The sequence below is a fragment of the Schistocerca cancellata genome, chromosome 2 (genome assembly GCF_023864275.1).
Source record: "Schistocerca cancellata isolate TAMUIC-IGC-003103 chromosome 2, iqSchCanc2.1, whole genome shotgun sequence".
Lineage (NCBI taxonomy): Eukaryota > Metazoa > Arthropoda > Insecta > Orthoptera > Acrididae > Schistocerca > Schistocerca cancellata.
This window is the reverse complement of record NC_064627.1, coordinates 582,451,316-582,470,584: the sequence shown is the minus strand read 5'-3', so window position 1 is coordinate 582,470,584 and position 19,269 is coordinate 582,451,316. Positions and strand designations below refer to the sequence as shown.

At 36.6% G+C, this 19,269-nt stretch overlaps 1 protein-coding gene across 6 annotated transcripts in view; it reads left to right on the top strand.

Annotated features, from left to right (window-relative positions):
- LOC126162199 (schwannomin-interacting protein 1 homolog) overlaps positions 1-12,875 on the top strand; it is a 1,363,715-nt gene extending 1,350,840 nt beyond the window's left edge. For all 6 annotated transcript variants that reach the window (XM_049918537.1, XM_049918536.1, XM_049918533.1 and 3 more), the window contains 2 exons: positions 1,272-1,371; positions 10,893-12,875. In XM_049918537.1, the coding sequence (XP_049774494.1) occupies positions 1,272-1,371; positions 10,893-11,010 (218 nt within the window). In that variant the 3' untranslated portion in view covers positions 11,011-12,875. The remainder of the gene's footprint in view (positions 1-1,271; positions 1,372-10,892) is intronic.
- The last annotated feature ends 6,394 nt before the right edge of the window (positions 12,876-19,269 follow it).

Genomic DNA, 19,269 nt, shown 5'->3' with positions numbered 1-19,269 from the left:
GTGTTAGGAATGGTGGGAGAGATGTAGGAAAGTCACTGTGTAAATTTACTGATCACCATACTTTGCACCAGTGTCCTGGGTTAAATTCCAAATCTCACTGAAGTATGTCATGGAATGAAGATCAGTGACACTGTTGCTTGTGATCCATTGTTGGATGTTAAGCTAAGTAGCTCCCATCATGTTTTTTGAAACAAGTAGACTATGTGATGGCACTAAGTTTCACCCTTTCCCTTCACTTTCATTATCATCAAAACACAAACCTTACACCACACTCCATTCATTCATCGCAATCACCTACGCTAACCAGTCCTACTTAAGTCACGATAAGCACAATTCACAAATGAAATTCACACATTCAGTGCGAGTAAAGGAAGGATGCTTTTTAATATTAGTAGACTTGTGCTGCTATCAAAGTTAGAAATTTTGTTCGTGCACTGATACAGTAGTTTGTTTACATTGTACAATACAATTGTGAAATGCAAGCCAAAGAGCAGCAATACACATTTACCTGAATGTAACTGACTACAATCCTTGTCTGTAACAACAACAAAAATTTAAGTTTAGTAGTGAAAGCTCGCTACCATTCAAAAATGATATGCAAATATTGGGGGAGTGAAGGAGGGCTAAAAAATGCACTTTGTATTATGAAGCTGAAGACCCCTATTATTGGGTAACAGTTCATAGAGTACCCATAAACTGCTAAATAATTTAATATAATGCAGTCTGCTTGATATATATTTTAACGATATTTGATCTTTCTTTGTTGTTGTTGTTTGCCTTGTAAAACCAAGGCCAGGTTTCAGTTTTCTGAATTTAAATGTAGCTTGAAAACTCACTTAATTGCAACAATTTGCTCTACTTGCTTCTTTTATTTTGTCAATATGGTCTTGCTGCAAGTAGTATTTCAGGTGTATGATTTTAATCCATGCTCTATCGGTTATTAGTGTATTTTTCATATGAAAATAGAATTATTGTGTATGCAAATGATAGTACATCACTTTTTTTTAGCTAGATTCATTACTTGTTTCTCATGCCTAGATTTTAAACACTATAGATGTCAGCCAATGTTCACCGTGTTTTCATAATCTTCTGATTTGTTTGTGCAAAAAAGTGATATGTGCTTTATCTCAAACATTGCTGTATTATTGCATTTTTGAAATGAATTTGTGTTGTATGTCTTATTTTCATTATCAAGAAAAAGTTAAAATAAGTTAATGTCATTCAGTCTGAAAATTACATAAAGTATTAAAGTACTAAAAAACCTGTTTCAGTTTTGAATGAAGGATTGGTTAAGTTCCTGATGGATCGTGATGATCTGCACATGGAGCAAGATTCTATGCTTGTTGATATTGAAGACCTCACAAGATATTTGTAAGTATGGTGTTTTAGTTGTAACATAATCTAGTTTTTAAAATGAAAATTCTTATAAAATCTGTTACATTCAGTTAATTACTGAATGTAGTTGGTGGATAACTTTCTTAGACTGCTTCCAACCACATAAAGGAGATGTTGAATAGCAGAAGCACATCTAATAGTAAACTGTTACATTTTTATAGCTTTTGGACAATGCCATTCATCACACACACACACACACACACACACACACACACACACGTACACAAACCAGTCATCTCCAGGCACTATGGCCTCACTGGGAGCAGGTGGTGATCTTGGCTGGGTTGGGTAGTGTGGATACAGAAGAGACGTGGCATGGGAGAGATACCAAGATAGGAGAGACGGAAGATGTGTAATGCGGCCTGTGGAAGGATGCGGGGACATGTTAGGTGGAGCATGGGGAAAGCTGTGATGGGGAGGGGGAAAGGGGGGAGTAGAGAAAGGGAAATGACTATGCAGGTGAGCCTAGAGGATAGATGTCATGTGCGAGGCTATTGTGGGAGCAGGGAAGGAGACAGAGGCAGGTGGATGTTAAGGACTAACAAACAATAAGGGGAGGGTGGATTCATGAGAACAAAGGGTATATTTCAAGGAGATTTTCCACCTGCCAATTCAGGAAAGTTGCCACGCTGGGTAACTGGATGGTCTAGCTACCACTGTCCACAGTTTTGTGAAGGCCATTCATGCAGACAGAAATTTTTTCAGCAGTCATGCATTCGAAGAATGTTGCCCAGTGGTTGCTGCTAAGTTGGTAGACTACATGGCTGCTTTCACAGGTGACCCTGCTTCTGATGGGAGTGTGTGGTTAATTACACAGTTTCAATAACCAGTTTTAAATGATGAATCTAGGATTATACTGCAACCTCCTATGTATCACTCACATAGGGATCACGAGAACTGTAGCACACACAGTGGGATTTTAATAATAATTCTTCCTACGCTCCATACGTGAATGGAATGGAACAAACCTAATACCTGGAACAATGGACTGCCATGTACTTCTCCATTGTTTGAAGAGTATAGATGTAAACATAGTGCGCGGGCATAGCTAAAATCTTGCAGTCTAGTATTAAATGTGCGTGTCTGCTGTTCAAGAACATGGTGAGGTGCAAAGTATCCTAATATTCACATTGTTATTTCATCCTGGAGTCTTCATTATCAAATAACTTTCTGTGATGAAAAGAATTCTCTAGGGTCAGTCCAGATCTATCACCCAAAGGAGGCAACTTTGCTGAACACCCATTTGTTATGTGGTTTTCTCAAATTTTTATGTTTTGCTTTACTTTTTCTCATTAATGTAGTTAAGAGCCAAGTTATAACATGCTCATTATCCTCCATTACAGTCAGCAATTAACTTAGAAACCCACTAGCTGACAGCTCATTAAGTAAACCAAAAGTATACATGGATCATAATAACATAGTGATTGTCGTTTAACTATTTACAAGGCTGCTACAATAGCAACAACCAATCAAAGAAAGCATTTGTTCTGTTCCGTTTGCCATTGTCAAATTGCTCTGCTATTGCAGGTAGCAGTTACTGTAGCCAGTTGCAGACGACACTTGTAGCCGGTAACCCAACAGTTACGATCTGTTTTCATTGTGTGCTTCTTTCCCTGTGTAGTGAGTTTGTTTTGCAATATAGAATGTCTGAAGCTTGCAATAGATGTATGCAGGTAAGAGTGGTTACTGAACCGAATGTTCAGTGATCTGCCCACCTCACTTTTGTGTGGTCAGACATGGAAGTTTGTGTGGTGTAGGAATATTTTAAGGAGAAGAGAGACTATGGTGCGAATTTACTGGTTCTAATGAAGGTAGAAAGAACAGCAGACATTTTGAGGATACATAAAAACACTGTTGTCAATGTTTGTAATGAAAAATAGTGTGCAGAAAAGGAAGTGGCTGGTTCATCTAAGATGCAGACACATGGTAAAAAGAGGAAAAGTCATTCCAACAAGATGCTGTTCATTATAGCATATACTAACAGTACAAGAGGAAAGGAAATCCAACCATAATCAAACTATGCATTATCCTTCACGAGACAGAGTTATTCAATGGCAGTAAGACTTCTTCGTAACCGTTGTCAGAGAAGTCTGTTCCAGGCACAAAAAAAAAGTATTGCTTGCAAAATTATAATGAAGAAGTGTTACCATTACTTAGAGTTCTCAGTTTTCAAGAGACATTGTTAACCTTTTGAAGACACTGTGTGGCTCACATTTCTATAAGAAATCTCATCTTGTTATTGGGGGTATCCCTCTAAGCAAGTTTCACACTACAGTTTGTACTACTTTAATGTTTTTAGTTACTGTATTCACATAAAGGCTTCAAATCCATTTGAGCACCCCTTTCATACTGAATATAACACCAATATGTAAATCATACTGATTATTGCCCCCCCCCCTCCCCCCATGAACCATGGACCTTGCCATTGGTGGGGAGGCTTGCATGCCTCAGCAATACACATAGCCGTACCATAGGTGCAGTCACAACGGAGGGGTATCTGTTGAGAGGCCAGACAAACATGTGGTTCCTGAAGAGGGGCAGCAGGCTTTTGAGTAGTTGCAGGAGCAACAGTCTGGATGATTGACTAATCTGGCCTTGTAACATTAACCAAAACGGCCTTGCTGTGCTGGTACTGCGAATGGCTGAAAGCAAGGGGAAACTACAGCCGTAATTTTTCCCGAGGGCATGCTGCTTTACTGTATGGTTAAATTATGATGGCGTCCTCTTGGGTAAAGTAGTCCAGTGGTAAAATAGTCCGCCATTCAGATCTCTGGGATGGGACTACTCAGGAGGACATCGTTATCAGAAGAAGGAAAACTGGCGTTCTATGGATTGGAGCGTGGAACACAGCATGTTGTTATCAACGGAGAGACGTCTACAGACGTTAAAGTAACCTCTGGCGTGCCACAGGGGAGTGTTATGGGACCATTGCTTTTCACAGTATATATAAATGACCTAGTAGATAGTGTCGGAAGTTCCGTGCGGCTTTCCGCGAATGATGCTGTAGTATACAGAGAAGTTGCAGCATTAGAAAATTGTAGCGAAATGCAGGAAGATCTGCAGCGGATAGGCACTTGGTGCAGGGAGTGTCAACTGACCCTTAACATAGACAAATGTAATGTATTGCGAATACATAGAAAGAAGGATCCTTTATTGTATGATTATATGATTGCGGAACAAAAACTGGTAGCAGTTACTTCTGTAAAATATCTGGGAGTATGCGTGCGGAACGATTTGAAGTGGAATGATCATATAAAATTAATTGTTGGTAAGGCGGGTACCAGGTTGAGATTCATTGAGAGAGTCCTTAGAAAATGTAGTCCATCAACAAAGGAGGTGGCTTACGAAACACTCGTTCGACCTATACTTGAGTATTGGTCATCAGTGTGGGATCTGTACCAGATCGGGTTGACGGAGAAGTTAGAGAAGATCCAAAGAAGAGCGGCACGTTTCGTCACAGGGTTATTTGGTAACCGTGATAGCGTTAGGGAGATGTTTAACAAACTCAAGTGGCAGACTCTGCAAGAGAGGTGCTCTGCATCGCGGTGTAGCTTGTTCACCAGGTTTCGAGAGGGTGCGTTTCTGGATGAGGTATCGAATATATTGTTTCCCCCTACTTATACCTCCTGAGGAGATCACGAATGTAAAATTAGAGAGATTAGAGCGCGCACAGAGGCTTTCAGATAGTCGTTCTTCCCGCGAACCATACGCGACTGGAACAGGAAAGGGAGGTAATGACAGTGGCACGTAAAGTGCCCTCCGCCACACACCTTTGGGTGGCTTGCGGAGTATAAATGTAGATGGAGATGGAATGTCAGATCCCTTAATTGGGCAGGTAGGTTAGAAAATTTGAAAAGAGAAATGGATAGGTTAAAGTTAATATAGTGGGAATTAGTGAAGTTCAGTGGCAGGAGGCACAAGACTTCTGGTCAGGTGAATACAGGGTTATAAATACAAAATCAAATAGGGGTAATGCAGGAGTAGGTATAATAATGAATAAAAAAGTAAGAGTGTGGGTAAGCTACTACAAACAGCATAGTGAACACATTATTGTGGCCAAGATAGACACGAAGTCCACGCCTACCGCAGTAGTACAAGTTTATGTGCCAAGTAGCTCCACAGATGATGAAGAAATTGATGAAATGTATGATGAGATAGAAGAAATTATTTAGATAGTGAAGGGAGATGAAAATTTAATAGTCATGGGTGACTGGAATTAGATAGTAAGAAAAGGGAGAGAAGGAAACATAGTAGTTTAATATGGAATGGGTGTAAGAAATGAAAGAGGAAGCCGCCTGGTAGAATTTTGCACAGAGCATTACTTAATCATACCTAACACTTGGTTCAAGAATCATGAAAGAAGGTTGTATACGTGGAAGAGGCCTGGAGATACTGGAAGGTTTCAGATAGACTATATAATGGTAAGACAGAGATTTAGGAACCAGGTTTTAAATTGTAAGACATTTCCAAGGGCAGATGTGGACTCTGACCACAATCTATTTGTTGTGAACTGTAGATTAAAACTGAAGATACTGCAAAAAGTGAGAATTTAAAGAGATGGGACCTGGGTAAACTGACAGAACCAGAGGCTGTAGAGAGTTTCAGAGAGAGCATTACGGAACGATTGACAGGAATGAGGGAAGGAGATATAGTAGAAGAAGAATGAGACTGAAAGACCAAAGTCAAAACAAGGCCCGGGAAGTAGACAACATTCCATTACAACTACTGACAGCCTTGGGAGAGCCAGCCCTGACAAAACTCTACCATCTAGTGAGCAAGTTGTATGAGACAGGCAAAATACCCTCAGACTTCAAGAAGAATATAATAATTCCAATCTCAAAGAAAGCAGGTGTTGACAGATGTTAAAATTACCGAACTATCAGTTTAATAAGTCACAGCAGTGAAATACTAATGGAAATTCTTTACAGACGAATGGAAAAACTAGTAGAAGTCAACCTTGGGGAAGATCAGTTTGGATTCCATAGAAGTGTTGGAACATGTGAGGCAATACTGACCCTACGACTTATCTTAGAAGATAGGTTAAGAAAAGGCAAACCTACGTTTCTAGCATTTGTAGACTTAGAGAAAGCTTTTGACAGTGTTGACTGGAATACTCTCTTTCAAATTTTGAGGGTGGCAGGGGTAAAAACAGGGAGCGAAAGGCTATTTACAATTTGTACAGAAACCTGATGGCAGAAGAGTCGAGGGGCATGAAAAGGAAGCAGTGGTTGGGAAGGGAGTAAGACAGGGTTGTAGCCTAATCCTGATGTTATTCAATCTGTATGTTGAGCAAGCAGTAAAGGAAACAAAAGAAAAATTCGGAGTAGGATTCAAAATCCATGGAGAAAAAATAAAAACTTTGAGATTCGCCAACGATACTGTAATTCTACCAGAACCAGCAAAGGACCTTGAAGAGCAGTTGTCTTGAAAGGAGGATATAAGATGAACATCGACAAAAGCAAAGTGAGAATGATGGAATGTAGTCAAATTAAGTCAGGTGATGTTGAGGGAATTAGATTAGGAAATGAGACACTTAAAGTAGTAGATGAGTTTTGCTATTTGGGGAGCAAAATAACTGATGATGGTCGAAGTAGAGAGGATGTAAAATGTAGACTGGCAATGGCAAGGAAACGTTTCTGAAGAAGAAAAATTTGTTAACATTGAGTATAGATTTAAGTGTCAGGAAGTCATTTCTGAAAGTATTTGTATGGAGTGTAGCCATGTATGGAAGTGAAACAAGGACGATAAATAGTTTGCAAGAAGAGAATAGAAGCTTTCGAAATGTGGTGCTACAGAAGAATGCTGAAGATTAGATGGGTAGATCACACAACTAATGACAAGTTATTGAATAGAATTGGGGAGAAGAGAAATTTGTGGCAGAACTTGACTAGAAGAAGGAATTGCTTGGTAGGACATGTTCTGAGGCGTCAAGGGATCACCAATTTAGTATTGGAGGGCAGTGTGGAGGGTAAAAATTGCAGAGGGAGACCAAGAGATGAATACACTAAGCAAATTCAGAAGGATGTAGGTTGCAGTAGGTACTGGGAGATGAAGAAGCTTGCACAAGATAGAGTAGCATGGAGAGCTGTATCAAACCAGTCTCTGGACTGAAGACCACAACAACTGATTATTGTAAAAGAGAGTGCATGTCCTGTTGCTTTTGTTAAGATATACAAATAACAGGAAAAGGTAACATTTTATGCAGAGGAGTGCAATTGTTATGTTTAAGTAATATCACAATCCTATAAAGTGAACTCAGTATTGCGCATGACCTGGGAGCATGAGAAAACATTTCAGTATAGAACCGCACAGCTATTACTGCTACAGCAATACTGCTTTTGCATGAATGTACCGACAAACCTACAGTACTGCCTCCTTCCATGCTAAACTGTGCTTCACTGTCAATCACTTTGTTATTTTGATTCAGGTTCTAGTCATCAATATGACATTAAAGTTTTATGCACATAGTATCATCATGTAATGACAAGTAATAAGAAAAGTTGTATTTGTTATTGAAATTTTTGCATTTGAGTAGTGTACCTGCATTTGGCAGTAGATTTATCAAAGGCCAGATATTATGTCACTGGTAAATACTCTACAAGTTTTGATAATATAAATATTATGCTCACAGCGAGGTTCTGTAAGAAATTAGAAGCCAATACATGCCATTTTGTCTGTGCAGGGCTATTAAGAATGAACATAAAATAATGATTTGAACTACTTGAGGGCTCTGGAAGCTATCCACTGGATTGTTTGATTGATGATATTATTTCAATAGCCTAATTACCATACTGCAATAATGTGAATGAATTACACATGTTATTTTCATTTGCTTCTGATCCAAAAAAAAAAAAAAATCATTTGTGTTTATATCCACAGCACTTTGTCACTCATGAGTAAATGAGGTTATATGTTGAAGTTTTTTGTAAGTGTAGACTTTTGGAAAGGCTACTGAATGTAATTTTCCTGGAGAGCTTCTAGTAGAAATTTACATGTCACTCACTTTCTATTATTTCAAAAGATAAATGGAGCTGTGTGAAACTAAAATAAAGTCCAACTATTATAAACAATTTGCCAAGTAAAGATAACTGCTTATCTTACTGAGGATTTTGTGACTCATTCTTTTATGGCAACATTTATTTATTATACTTGCATAAGTACACTGCAACAAGAAATAAAAGTTAGTAAGTTCACAATGAAATGAAATAAATAGTCTGAGGCCAAAGAAAATTAAAGAATTCACACAACTAATTAATACTGCACACAGTTTAAAAAGAATACAAGCAAGTTGCTGGAGAGTAACACAAGTATGGCAGTATTTATAGACAGAGGTGGAAACCACTGTGCAAGTTAGGTAGTTCACTTAACTGAATAAGTATACCTGTCTGTAGGTGCCGAAGCATAACTTCACTCTAGCAGTCTCACATACAGGCATAGTTGACTTGCATCACAGCAAAAGCATTCCAATTCATTATCAAACAGAGTCCATAAATATAGTGTCATTGTTTAGGAAAACAAGAGTTATGATCAGAACACAGCATCAACCTATTTGCAGAGAATGAGACAGAATTCGTAGCTGCTATGGATTAAATCAGCCAGCTAACTGATTATACATGATGAACTGAACAGAGATACCGTGTTTTCCTTGCAAGCAATACTTATACTGGAATGTAGATACTTGTCAATAGCTCCGTATCTTCAATTGATAAGTCCGACTGAGTTAGAAGAATGGAGGCATTAAGTTTAACCCTTCACTTCAATTTTCAGACACACATGTAAATTTATCTGTTTCATTTGTCTCGCTTTGAATTGCTTGGTAATCACCACACAGTCCCTACTTTGTTGCAGTTTCTCACTAAGAAGGAATTCTAATTAATACATGAAATTTTGTATGCTGGATGAAAAGTTTAACATCAGCATTCTTACTCTGTTTAGTCTCTCAATATTTTTTACATTGTCAGTTTGTATGTTCTGAAACTCTTATTAAAAACGTGCATGGCATTTTGTGCACCCATTGCAAAGTAGCCTATTGGTACATTGTGAGAGCTAATCATTGTTATTAAACAAAGTGATGAATCATTAACACAACTGCTTTTGCGAAGCTTCCAGCTGCTGTTCATGCAGTGTGGGTGACAGGAAGTCTGCAGTAAATATAGTTTCTAACATATATACCATAAATACTTAAAAAAGAAAAGTGAATTACTCATGTATATTAAGCACGGAAATGCTGAAACTGACTCCCTTCATTGTTCAAGTATTTCTGATACCTGTTTAGGAAATCGCTCATTACACTTTGCAATTTCCTCTGAGAAATGACAGCAATTTCTTGACAAATGTTAGTTTTAAGTTCATCTAAAGTATGTGAATTTGATTTGTACACTTTCTCATTTCTGCCCCCACCCCCAGAGATAAAAACTGCTGTGGTTAAATTAGGATATGAGGATGCCATATTTTGTTGATAACTCTACCTTGAAAGACACGAATTTCCTATAATGAGAAGTTGGTTGTAAGTGCCATCACAGTGTCCTGTTGAAAGGTTGTGAAAGAATGTTCTCTTCTCTCTCAGTTAATTGACCAAAAAAGGTGGCATGATGTTTTCCACATATCTCTCACTGTTAATTGTTTTTCCTGGAAAAATACAGGAGCTATTATTTTCTCACAACTAATAGTGCACCATACTCCCATTTTTTGATCATGCAGAGGTGTCTCATGTATTACAAAAGGCTTTTCAGAACTCCAATAACAGTTATTTTGTGAATTAAAGTATCCACAAAGGTGGAACAATGATTCATTTGAAATAAAGTTACATGCACCCTATTCAAAATCCATTCACAAAACTACAACCTTATTGCAGGGTCACTCAGTTTAAGATCTTGGAATGCAGTTATTTTATTGGGCTGCAACTCAGTAACTTTGTAGGAATTTGAACAGAGCCATAGGAAATTTGAACTGGTTTTCCAGGAGACTTTTTCCAGAGCATGCGCAGTGTTATCCAGAGTTTTTTTCTGTGAATACTGCACGTAGTTGTCTAAGTTTCTTGTCAAGAACACTTCCCACTTCGTGAAATTTATTTATCGGTTATTGAATCATACTTTGATCAGGATCTCGAACATCAGGAAATTCCTCTTAAAACAATTGTCTTACTGCACATGCTGATTCTGTATGCACCTATGAATCATACATGAATACTCTATGGCGAATAGAGTATTTGTTTTTCACCATTTCGTTTGAAACACTTTCACTCAATACATTGCATTGTATTGCATTGCCCAACAGACACATGCTACTTGGGCAAACAAAGGCCTCTCAACAGAGTGGAAATATATTCCCCACCAGTGCTGCCTGCAACAAAATACTTGCCAGGTGATTGCGTTAAGAATTGACCATCCTGTATAACAATGTTTTGTATTTATATAAGTGCATCCACGAGTGTCAGCTCTTTCACCAGACTGCCTGGACACTTTGATCGTGACATAAAACAAAATCATTTGTTACAGGGGTGCCAAAGAACAGTCAGTGAAGGAGCAACAAGATGTTCAGCTGCTGAACCAGAACAACAATCTTCTTTCACCCAAGCCAAAGCTCAATAGGATAGCAGGCTTAGTGAAGAAGTAACACACAGTAAAAGTCAGAATAAGTTATGTAGACTGAATCTCATTAATTAGCAAACTGAAATTATCAGTTGCTTTCCAACACACTGATGTTCCGATGGTGACAGACAGAAAGCAGTAATGTGTTGATGTGATGTGTTTTGTTCCTTGTGAAAGTGGACAACAAACAGTGAGCAATGGAAATGGAAAAAAGCAGACTAATAGATTTAAAATTACGTATTCATGCTTATTTGTTTCCACCTAAGCTTAATGCTAATTTTTGTATTATTATGTCTCCTTTTTTGTATGTGTAGGCTATAATTTATAGTTGTCTCCATGGACTGAGTTGTGTTAAGTTCTTCTGCAGTGTTACTTATAGATTTCATATAAAGGTAGTAAGAACTCTGGAAACAATATTACTATTTTCAAAATAATTTATAATTACATAAACTTTGTAAATTGCAACTGTATTGTGTTCCACTATGTACAGAGTCTGAGATTTCAAACACGTATCATAACTGTACATTCCAGTTTTAAGAAAAATGCATTTTATTACAGCTGTGTAGCATAATTCATCAAAATATGTTCTGCACAAGAACAGTGTAATATCATTTTGAATATGACTGAACAGTTAATATCCCTAAGATTACTATAGTAGTTATTCTGGAAACCATTAACTCTGAACATTTGATATACCAAGCGATTGGATTCAAGATGTAATTCCAATAAGCAATGTGTTTGGAAAAAATATTTCTTTACTGAATTTTGGATGTTCCTTTCATAATATTTTGTACATACATTTACATTTAATAATGAATTATATATGCAACAGTGATTTTAGTTTTTGTAAGAATGGATATAATGTTTATGTACTATACATATGTGTGTGTGTTATTACTTGTACAACCAGTTTCAAGTAATTTAATGTGAACAGTGAGACAGAACACTTTTTCAACTATTTATTGACAGTAATTTAGCACAGAATGTGGCCAAAGTAATTCATAGGTTTCTATTTTTCTTATTCTTATGCATTACTACTGTGAAAATTGTGAGCACTGTATCATTGATGTGAAAGCATTACCCTGTTTTTATCATGGGCAGTTCATAGATATGCCATTTCAAATAGAGCAGCAAATCCAGTAAATTACTTTTTGCAACACCATGTGACCTGGCATTCGGCGATTATAATTTCAAATTCTTACAATCAAAACCTGAAACCGACATGTTGATAAATTACTTCAATTCCATGCCTACTTTTACTTTAATATCATACATAAATTGCACTTTGTATTGTCCTCCTTTTGTTATCTTCATCAGATGTGCAATAGTCTGCTATATTTTCAAAGAAACATATCAAATGTGCCACCTAAGACAAATGCCTGAAATATATTGATTCGAGATAACTTATGTGGTTATTACAGCAAGTTGCATTTTTTTTGTACATGTCTTCATCATGTACTAGTAATTGATGTAAACAGAGGAATACATCACACACACAAAGAGAGGGGAGAAAGGGAGTGAGAAGTACAGAAATTAGTGACAGGGTCAATGGAGACAGAGAAAGAGAAACATAGAGAGTGAGAGTGGCAATATAGATAAACAGAACGGAAAGAGAATAATTACAATTTAAAGAGGATGAAATAAGAATGGATGAACAGGAGTGAGGTCTGCATCCTACTTTCTTGAAAATTATGGAATATGTGTTAATTATCAGTTACTGAATGAGAAACAGTAAGCTCTTGAGTTTCAGCACAGAATGTTGAGATCAATACACAAATGTGTTTGAATTCATTACAAGGAATATATTTCACATGCAAAAATTGTTGTATGTCTTATTACATGCATTTCAGGGTAACTACACAGGTTTTAGACTTAGATGAAACAGTGGCAGAGGGAGTAATGCATGGGCAGCATGTACTGTAGCACTGGACGGATTATGATAGTTAAAAGATTTTGGTGTGCACTTATTTTTGCACATGTTCCTATCAGGCAGGGCAGAAAGACAGCAGTGCTTAATCATTATGTTGGCAGGAAAGTTTAGAACAGATTATGTAAAAATGATAGGGGTCAAATACCAAATATATAATCAGATGTTGGTAAATTAACTGGAAAAACTGTTTATTGGCAATCATTCTCAGGTAAAGGTAGCATGTGAATTATTTTTAAGTCAACAATGCATGTTCTAAGATTTACTGCATGAGAAATGATATCTTGACCAAACTGAGGATACAGAACATTTGCATTATATGGAAAAGATGAAATGCTACACTCTCAAAGATTGGGCTATTTCTGGACTCTGTGGGATATGTCGATGTCCTGTAAGCTGCCGGGGGACCTGTCACTAGAAATTTAATTTGTGGAAACTATTTAAATTGCTGAGTTATTTTCAGGTCACATGTGTTTTAAGTAGTGTAGTGTTCTCTTCCTACAACCTATACAGGTTAGGATGTTCTCATTAAGGCCAGCCTTTTAACTTCTTACCAGTAGTCACCTGCACAGTAGGAATACTCTGAAGAAGTCTTTTTAGTGCTTTATCAATACCATTGATTTCATTATAAATCTATTGATTGAAATTCTAAATAAGTCAAAAATTTTCATATTTATTGTTTCTTTGTAGCTTCATCTATTAGTGCTTTTTATTATTATTTCTTCAGTTCATGTCCTCGTCATCATTTGTGTGGGCTTCTGTCTGATCTGGCAACTGTTTTATTTTTTATACTTCCTGCCCCTGTCTTCTCAATTTTTAAATATTTCATTTGTCAAAATATCATCATTTGCATTCCAGTTTATAACAGTACAAAATTTTAATGAAGAGATAATTGATGTTCAGCTCCAATACCATTAGTAGCAACAGAGGCAATATCAGTATGGATGATTAAAGGCATTTTCAACTATAAAAGTGTCATATCAAAGATTGTGTTGAACTAAGAACTACTGGTGATATATATTACATAATGGCATATTTATGAAATTATTATTAATTGAAATCTTTGACTATGTCTTGAGATAGCTCAGAATTAAACATTCCATGAATTATTCACACGTTCACACCCACTTCTATCATTTCTAACCCATCTAAAACATTTAATGCTTTCTGTGCTAGTGTGAATGTTGATGCTAATTGTTGTATGAAAGATTATATTAAATGATTGTAAATAACATTTTTAGACATGTTAACATCTGTCCTGTAATTTCATGTATTTTAGATTGGAACCAACTTAACGTATGACAGTGATTTTGTGTGTGTGTGTGTGTGTGTGTGTGTGTGTGTGTTTGTGTGTGTTTGTTTGTTGTTTAATTCCAGTTCAGTTGTATAAAGATGTGATAACACGTAGCTGCCATTTGATCTGTCAAGTCTTCAATACAAGGTCATGTGGATACTGAATTAATCCAATGCACCATATATTCTGTAGTGAAAGTAGCAATCTGAATATATGTTGTTGATACTGAAGCTTGTTATCTGCTGCTTAAATGCACTCAAAACATATAACTGTTAACTTGTAAGTGCATCATTTTACATGTTCCAGGTCTCTTAGACTAGGGGCCAAATTGTAACTGTGCATCCAGTTCATATTAACAGAACTTGCTATATGCAGCTTTAAAGATAAAATGTGTCTCATTAAAATGCTTTGTGATATCTGTTAAATAAAATAATGTGATGTCTTGCTTGTTCCGGGTGATTGCAGGCAAGCTCCTCCAATTCTGTTGTACAAACATGTCAAAACTGAATGAAAGAGAAACAAGAATATTTGCAGCCATATAATCATTTCTATAAACTGATTTAAATTGAATTTTGTATGTTTCCAGTGTTATCCCAAATCAACTATTCAAAATTTTTGGTTTTTAGTTTCCTTAAAATTGCCACCATACCCTAAATCACGCACACTGGGTAAGAAGCCTAAGCATAACTTGACTATAATGCACCCATAAAGCATGACTGGTATCACTTTGATAAAAAACACAAGATGGTACTGTGACTGCAAGACTGAAATGTCATTCAGGAGGAAGGAAGTGTTCAAATTCATGTTGGGTTATCCTGACATATGTTTTCCCTGGTCACTGTAGGTGAATTTCAGCATGGTTTCATCAACAAAGTTACATCTGATTTCCTACAGTAACCACATTCAAATGAGCTAGTACTTCAAATCTACTGATGTTGACTAGTTGCTTGAGTGTAACATTCCTTCATAATAACTTGATTCATTAACCTATTGTCTCCATGTTATGTCACAGCCCCCCCCCCTCCCCCCCCCCCCCAGACACACACACTGTTCCCTTTAACAGTGAGGGTAGTTGAAAAATGAAGCCACAAAAATAAGTAGTTCATAACATTTATTTTCATTTAACTTGAGAAGATGAAATCAAACAGCAAAATTATTGTTATAGCTTTTTGGGACTGCAAAGGAATTTTGACAATGGATTTTATAAAAGTACCATGTGAGAATACTAAGACATCACAGGTTAATTGCAAAACACCAAAGGTCAATCCGAAACAAATAGTGTGGAATGATTACCAAAGGAATCCTCCTCCTTTACAACATTGTGTAACTTCATACTCTGAAAATATTGACGGAAAAACTCAGACCTTTGGCTTGGAGATTTTTCAAGTTTGCACGTGGCATGAAGTGACTTCATCTCTTTCCCAAGATGAAGGCCCAGCTGGCTACCCAGTACTTCAGGACCAATGATGAGGTCAAGGATGCAGTCAACAACTGGCTGAAGCACCATTCTTCGATTAAGACATAAAGAAGTTGGTGTTACAATACGAGAAATGTTTAAATTTGGTGGTAATTATGTGGAGAAGCAACGTCAACATTTGAGTACATGTATGTTTAAAAAGTTATCTTTAACAGCCAAATGGAGATTAACATATGATTAGCTCTCACTTATACCTATTTAACTCATATATACAATGGTGTGAGAATTAAATTGGGACAATACACCAGAGTTTTCCTATTGTACAGAAACATTTGAGAATGGAGTTCACAATTTCTGCTTTTGCTTTGCTATCCTCAATTTCAATTCTTATCTCTTTCATGGACAACTGGGCATAACTTTGGTGGTACAACAACACTAACATCCATTACATATGACTTGAATTACTGTAGATCGTGTGAGACACCTTTCAGTAATATATTACAGTTGTCAAAGTCTTCACGCATTCCCGTTTTGATGCCCTCCTGTTTTGTTCAGCATCTTTCTGTCTATAGTCCTATGCTTTGTTTTACACCTATTATGCGGCAGTCGATTCTTCTTAGGTAGTTGGTTTTACCGTGACTATATACCACAGACGGTTTTTACCATCATGAAGTACATATTTATCCAATTTATAGTCAACTATTCTCTTAAACATGCACCACAGTTATACATACTCCTGTCCAGGACTAAATGTTGAAGGTTCCTCATTTCGATATGACACTACTGAGTATTTATCTAGTCTGCTGAACATACAAAACTTTCAACTTGTTTTAGTAAGTAATAAGCTGAGGTGGCACCGCCATGTGGGTAAATTAGTTAAAAAGCTCAGTTCACAGAATAAATATTATTTTGACCTTAGCTGCATTCCTCCAGAACATTAAACCATAGGATAATAATGATTGAAAGTATGCAAAAGATATTAGTAATCTCTCTTGTTGTGTCCTCCTGTAGATGGAATTAAAAACTGTTAAGTAGGCAGAACTGAACTGTTTTGTTAACTTATTCATGTCCTGATGTCACCTTAGTTTATTATCCATTTGGGTGTCTAAGAACATCACACATGAATCCTCATCCAGTGTGCCAACTGATATCTGCTTCTAGCATCTGTAGTGATTTTTATTGATGCAGAATTGCACATGCAAGCAAGTATATTTACTCTTTCTTACTGTTATAATTCCTGCAAATTCTGCACATTTAAACAAGTAGTCATGACTTCTTTATTGGCGTTCCTTATCCTTCCTCCCCAATTTTATCACCTCTTCTAAATCAGGATTGGCATGCAAAACTGCACACATGCACGATGTGTTGCTCACAGGTGGGACAGTGTTAGGCCTCACTCACTCAGCTTTGCTTGGCCATCCTCAGAAATGCTCAATACAGTGGAACATTTCATTTAACAGTGCAGGACGACATTTTTCAGTTGGTGTAACATTCTTCAGTTCAGTAGAACTGTCATATCAATACTGTTTACATTCAGTATTTGTTCATGGTATAAAGGAAGTTGACAGGTCCAGTGGCTGTTACACAAAAAGTTGCAGTCTAGTGATCTATTGTCACAAGCCTTTACAAGTGAATGGGAATGGCAGAAGAGAGGGATGAGTATTCTCAATATCTATTGCACTGTCACATAACTGACAGGTACTCCAGTTTTTCTGTGAAACAACATTACAACACCATGCAGAAAGAATATAAAGATTTATCTGACAACAAACGAGCAAAAATTTACAATGATTGACATAGGGGATTCATTGCTCTATACATCAAGAAGCACTTGGTGTTAAATTTGTAGGCATGGGGCACATGATGAAATTGGTGGTACAAATAGTGAAATTTCTGAAGTGGCACACACTATTCCACCGTCAGGTGCAACAGTTTTCAATGGACTTGAGTTAAGGGCATGGAGACTTCATATATTACTGCAAATTATGTTGCTTCAGTCATAGAGCAGAGAATCTGGAAGGATTTAAAACCAACTATTGTTGAATTTATGAAGGGGAAAGGAAAATTGGAATGTGTGGATTGGATTGTAGACCTTAAGACACCACAAGGTGACAAACAACTTAATTCTGATTTGATGGCGATGCATTTAAAAAGGAAATCACATTGTGGAAGGGACAAATTCTCACAACAACAAAAAAATCACACTCTATTTCCCCAAACTCTCTAGCGCTAAAAAAAAATGATTTTTAAGAATTCATTGTGGCCTTGAAACAATTACAAGAATAGTTCTTTAAACATTTTGAGGACAGTGCCAATCTCTCATTTGTTTTGAGACCATTTGCGATTTCAGTTGAAAGTGCCCCTGTACATGTGCAGATGGAACTGATCAATCTTCAATGTAATTCCTGTTTAAAAGACTAATTTTTTATATTAAAACTGTCTAGAAGGTCTACACAGTCTTCCTTGAGAGTAGTTTCCAAGTCTCCATAGTGAGGTTGCAAACATGATAAAATTCTTCAATCAATATGCTTGCATGCAAAGAGAGTACAAAAGTGTGTAAAATTGTCTGCACTGTCCATATGCTGACAGTTTGCCCCAGGTAAAAGTTATGACTTCAGTGCATTAAAAATAATTAAATAATACTGTAAACCTGTTTTGTTTGTGATCTATGTTGTTGATAAATATGAAATCAATTTGTATGCAGTGAAACTATGTTGCCAATTAAATGCAGCATGGTCACAGTTTCACACACTGCAGTTTCACATACTGCATGGTATGGCAGTGTGGGGATAGTGCAGCCAGGTGAGAGAGCTATGCACACACGCAAAAGCACTATTTGTGTTCCAAATTCTTGGCTGTCCCAGCTGTAAATGTTGGAGTTTCAGTTATACTATTTTTTTAATTTTTGTCACTGAAATACTAAAAAAATTGTTTTGTTATCTGGTCTCTCTTATTCTTTTCTCACACATGCAAAACGAGACGTTTCACTGCTCGATTGAGTCTGAATGTTTTGGAGTATCTACATAAAGTTCTTTCCTATTTCTTAATATGTAGTGTATCTTCCATTTACAACTGTTTTCACTCCAAGGATTTTTCTCTTTCCTCCATTCCTGGATTGTACAGATTGTCAGTGGTTTTATAGCTACATTGTTAGGTCCAATTACTGTGTCTACTGAAAGATTTTTTAAAACAAATTGTACCCTCACAGAGTTGTTGTCTCAAGGTCTCTGGTTCCGGCTTCATAGACATCTTCAGTTCACCCATTTGTTTAAATTACTCCTAAAATTTGTGAACTTAATTGATGTTTCTGATATCATTTCTTAGTTAGTTTGGGTACAATCAAAATGTTGGTCATACACTGTTTTGAATGTTAAAATTTTAAGGTATGTTTCTGTATAGTTTTCCCTACAAGATTTATGTGAATGGCAGCAGAATTTATGTCTTTAGTAAAAACCAGCTAGGCCATTTGAAAAACCCAGGTAGTTATCTGAATGCCTTAATTTTTTGCCCACAGTTTGGTTTGGTTAGTTATTCTATTTTCTTCGAGTTTTTTTTTTCCCAAATAACTCTTTACTCTGAGAAACAGTTAAAAAATACAAGCAAATTTCTTCTTCTTGGAGCTTGTTTTAATTGCAAATGTTTTGGA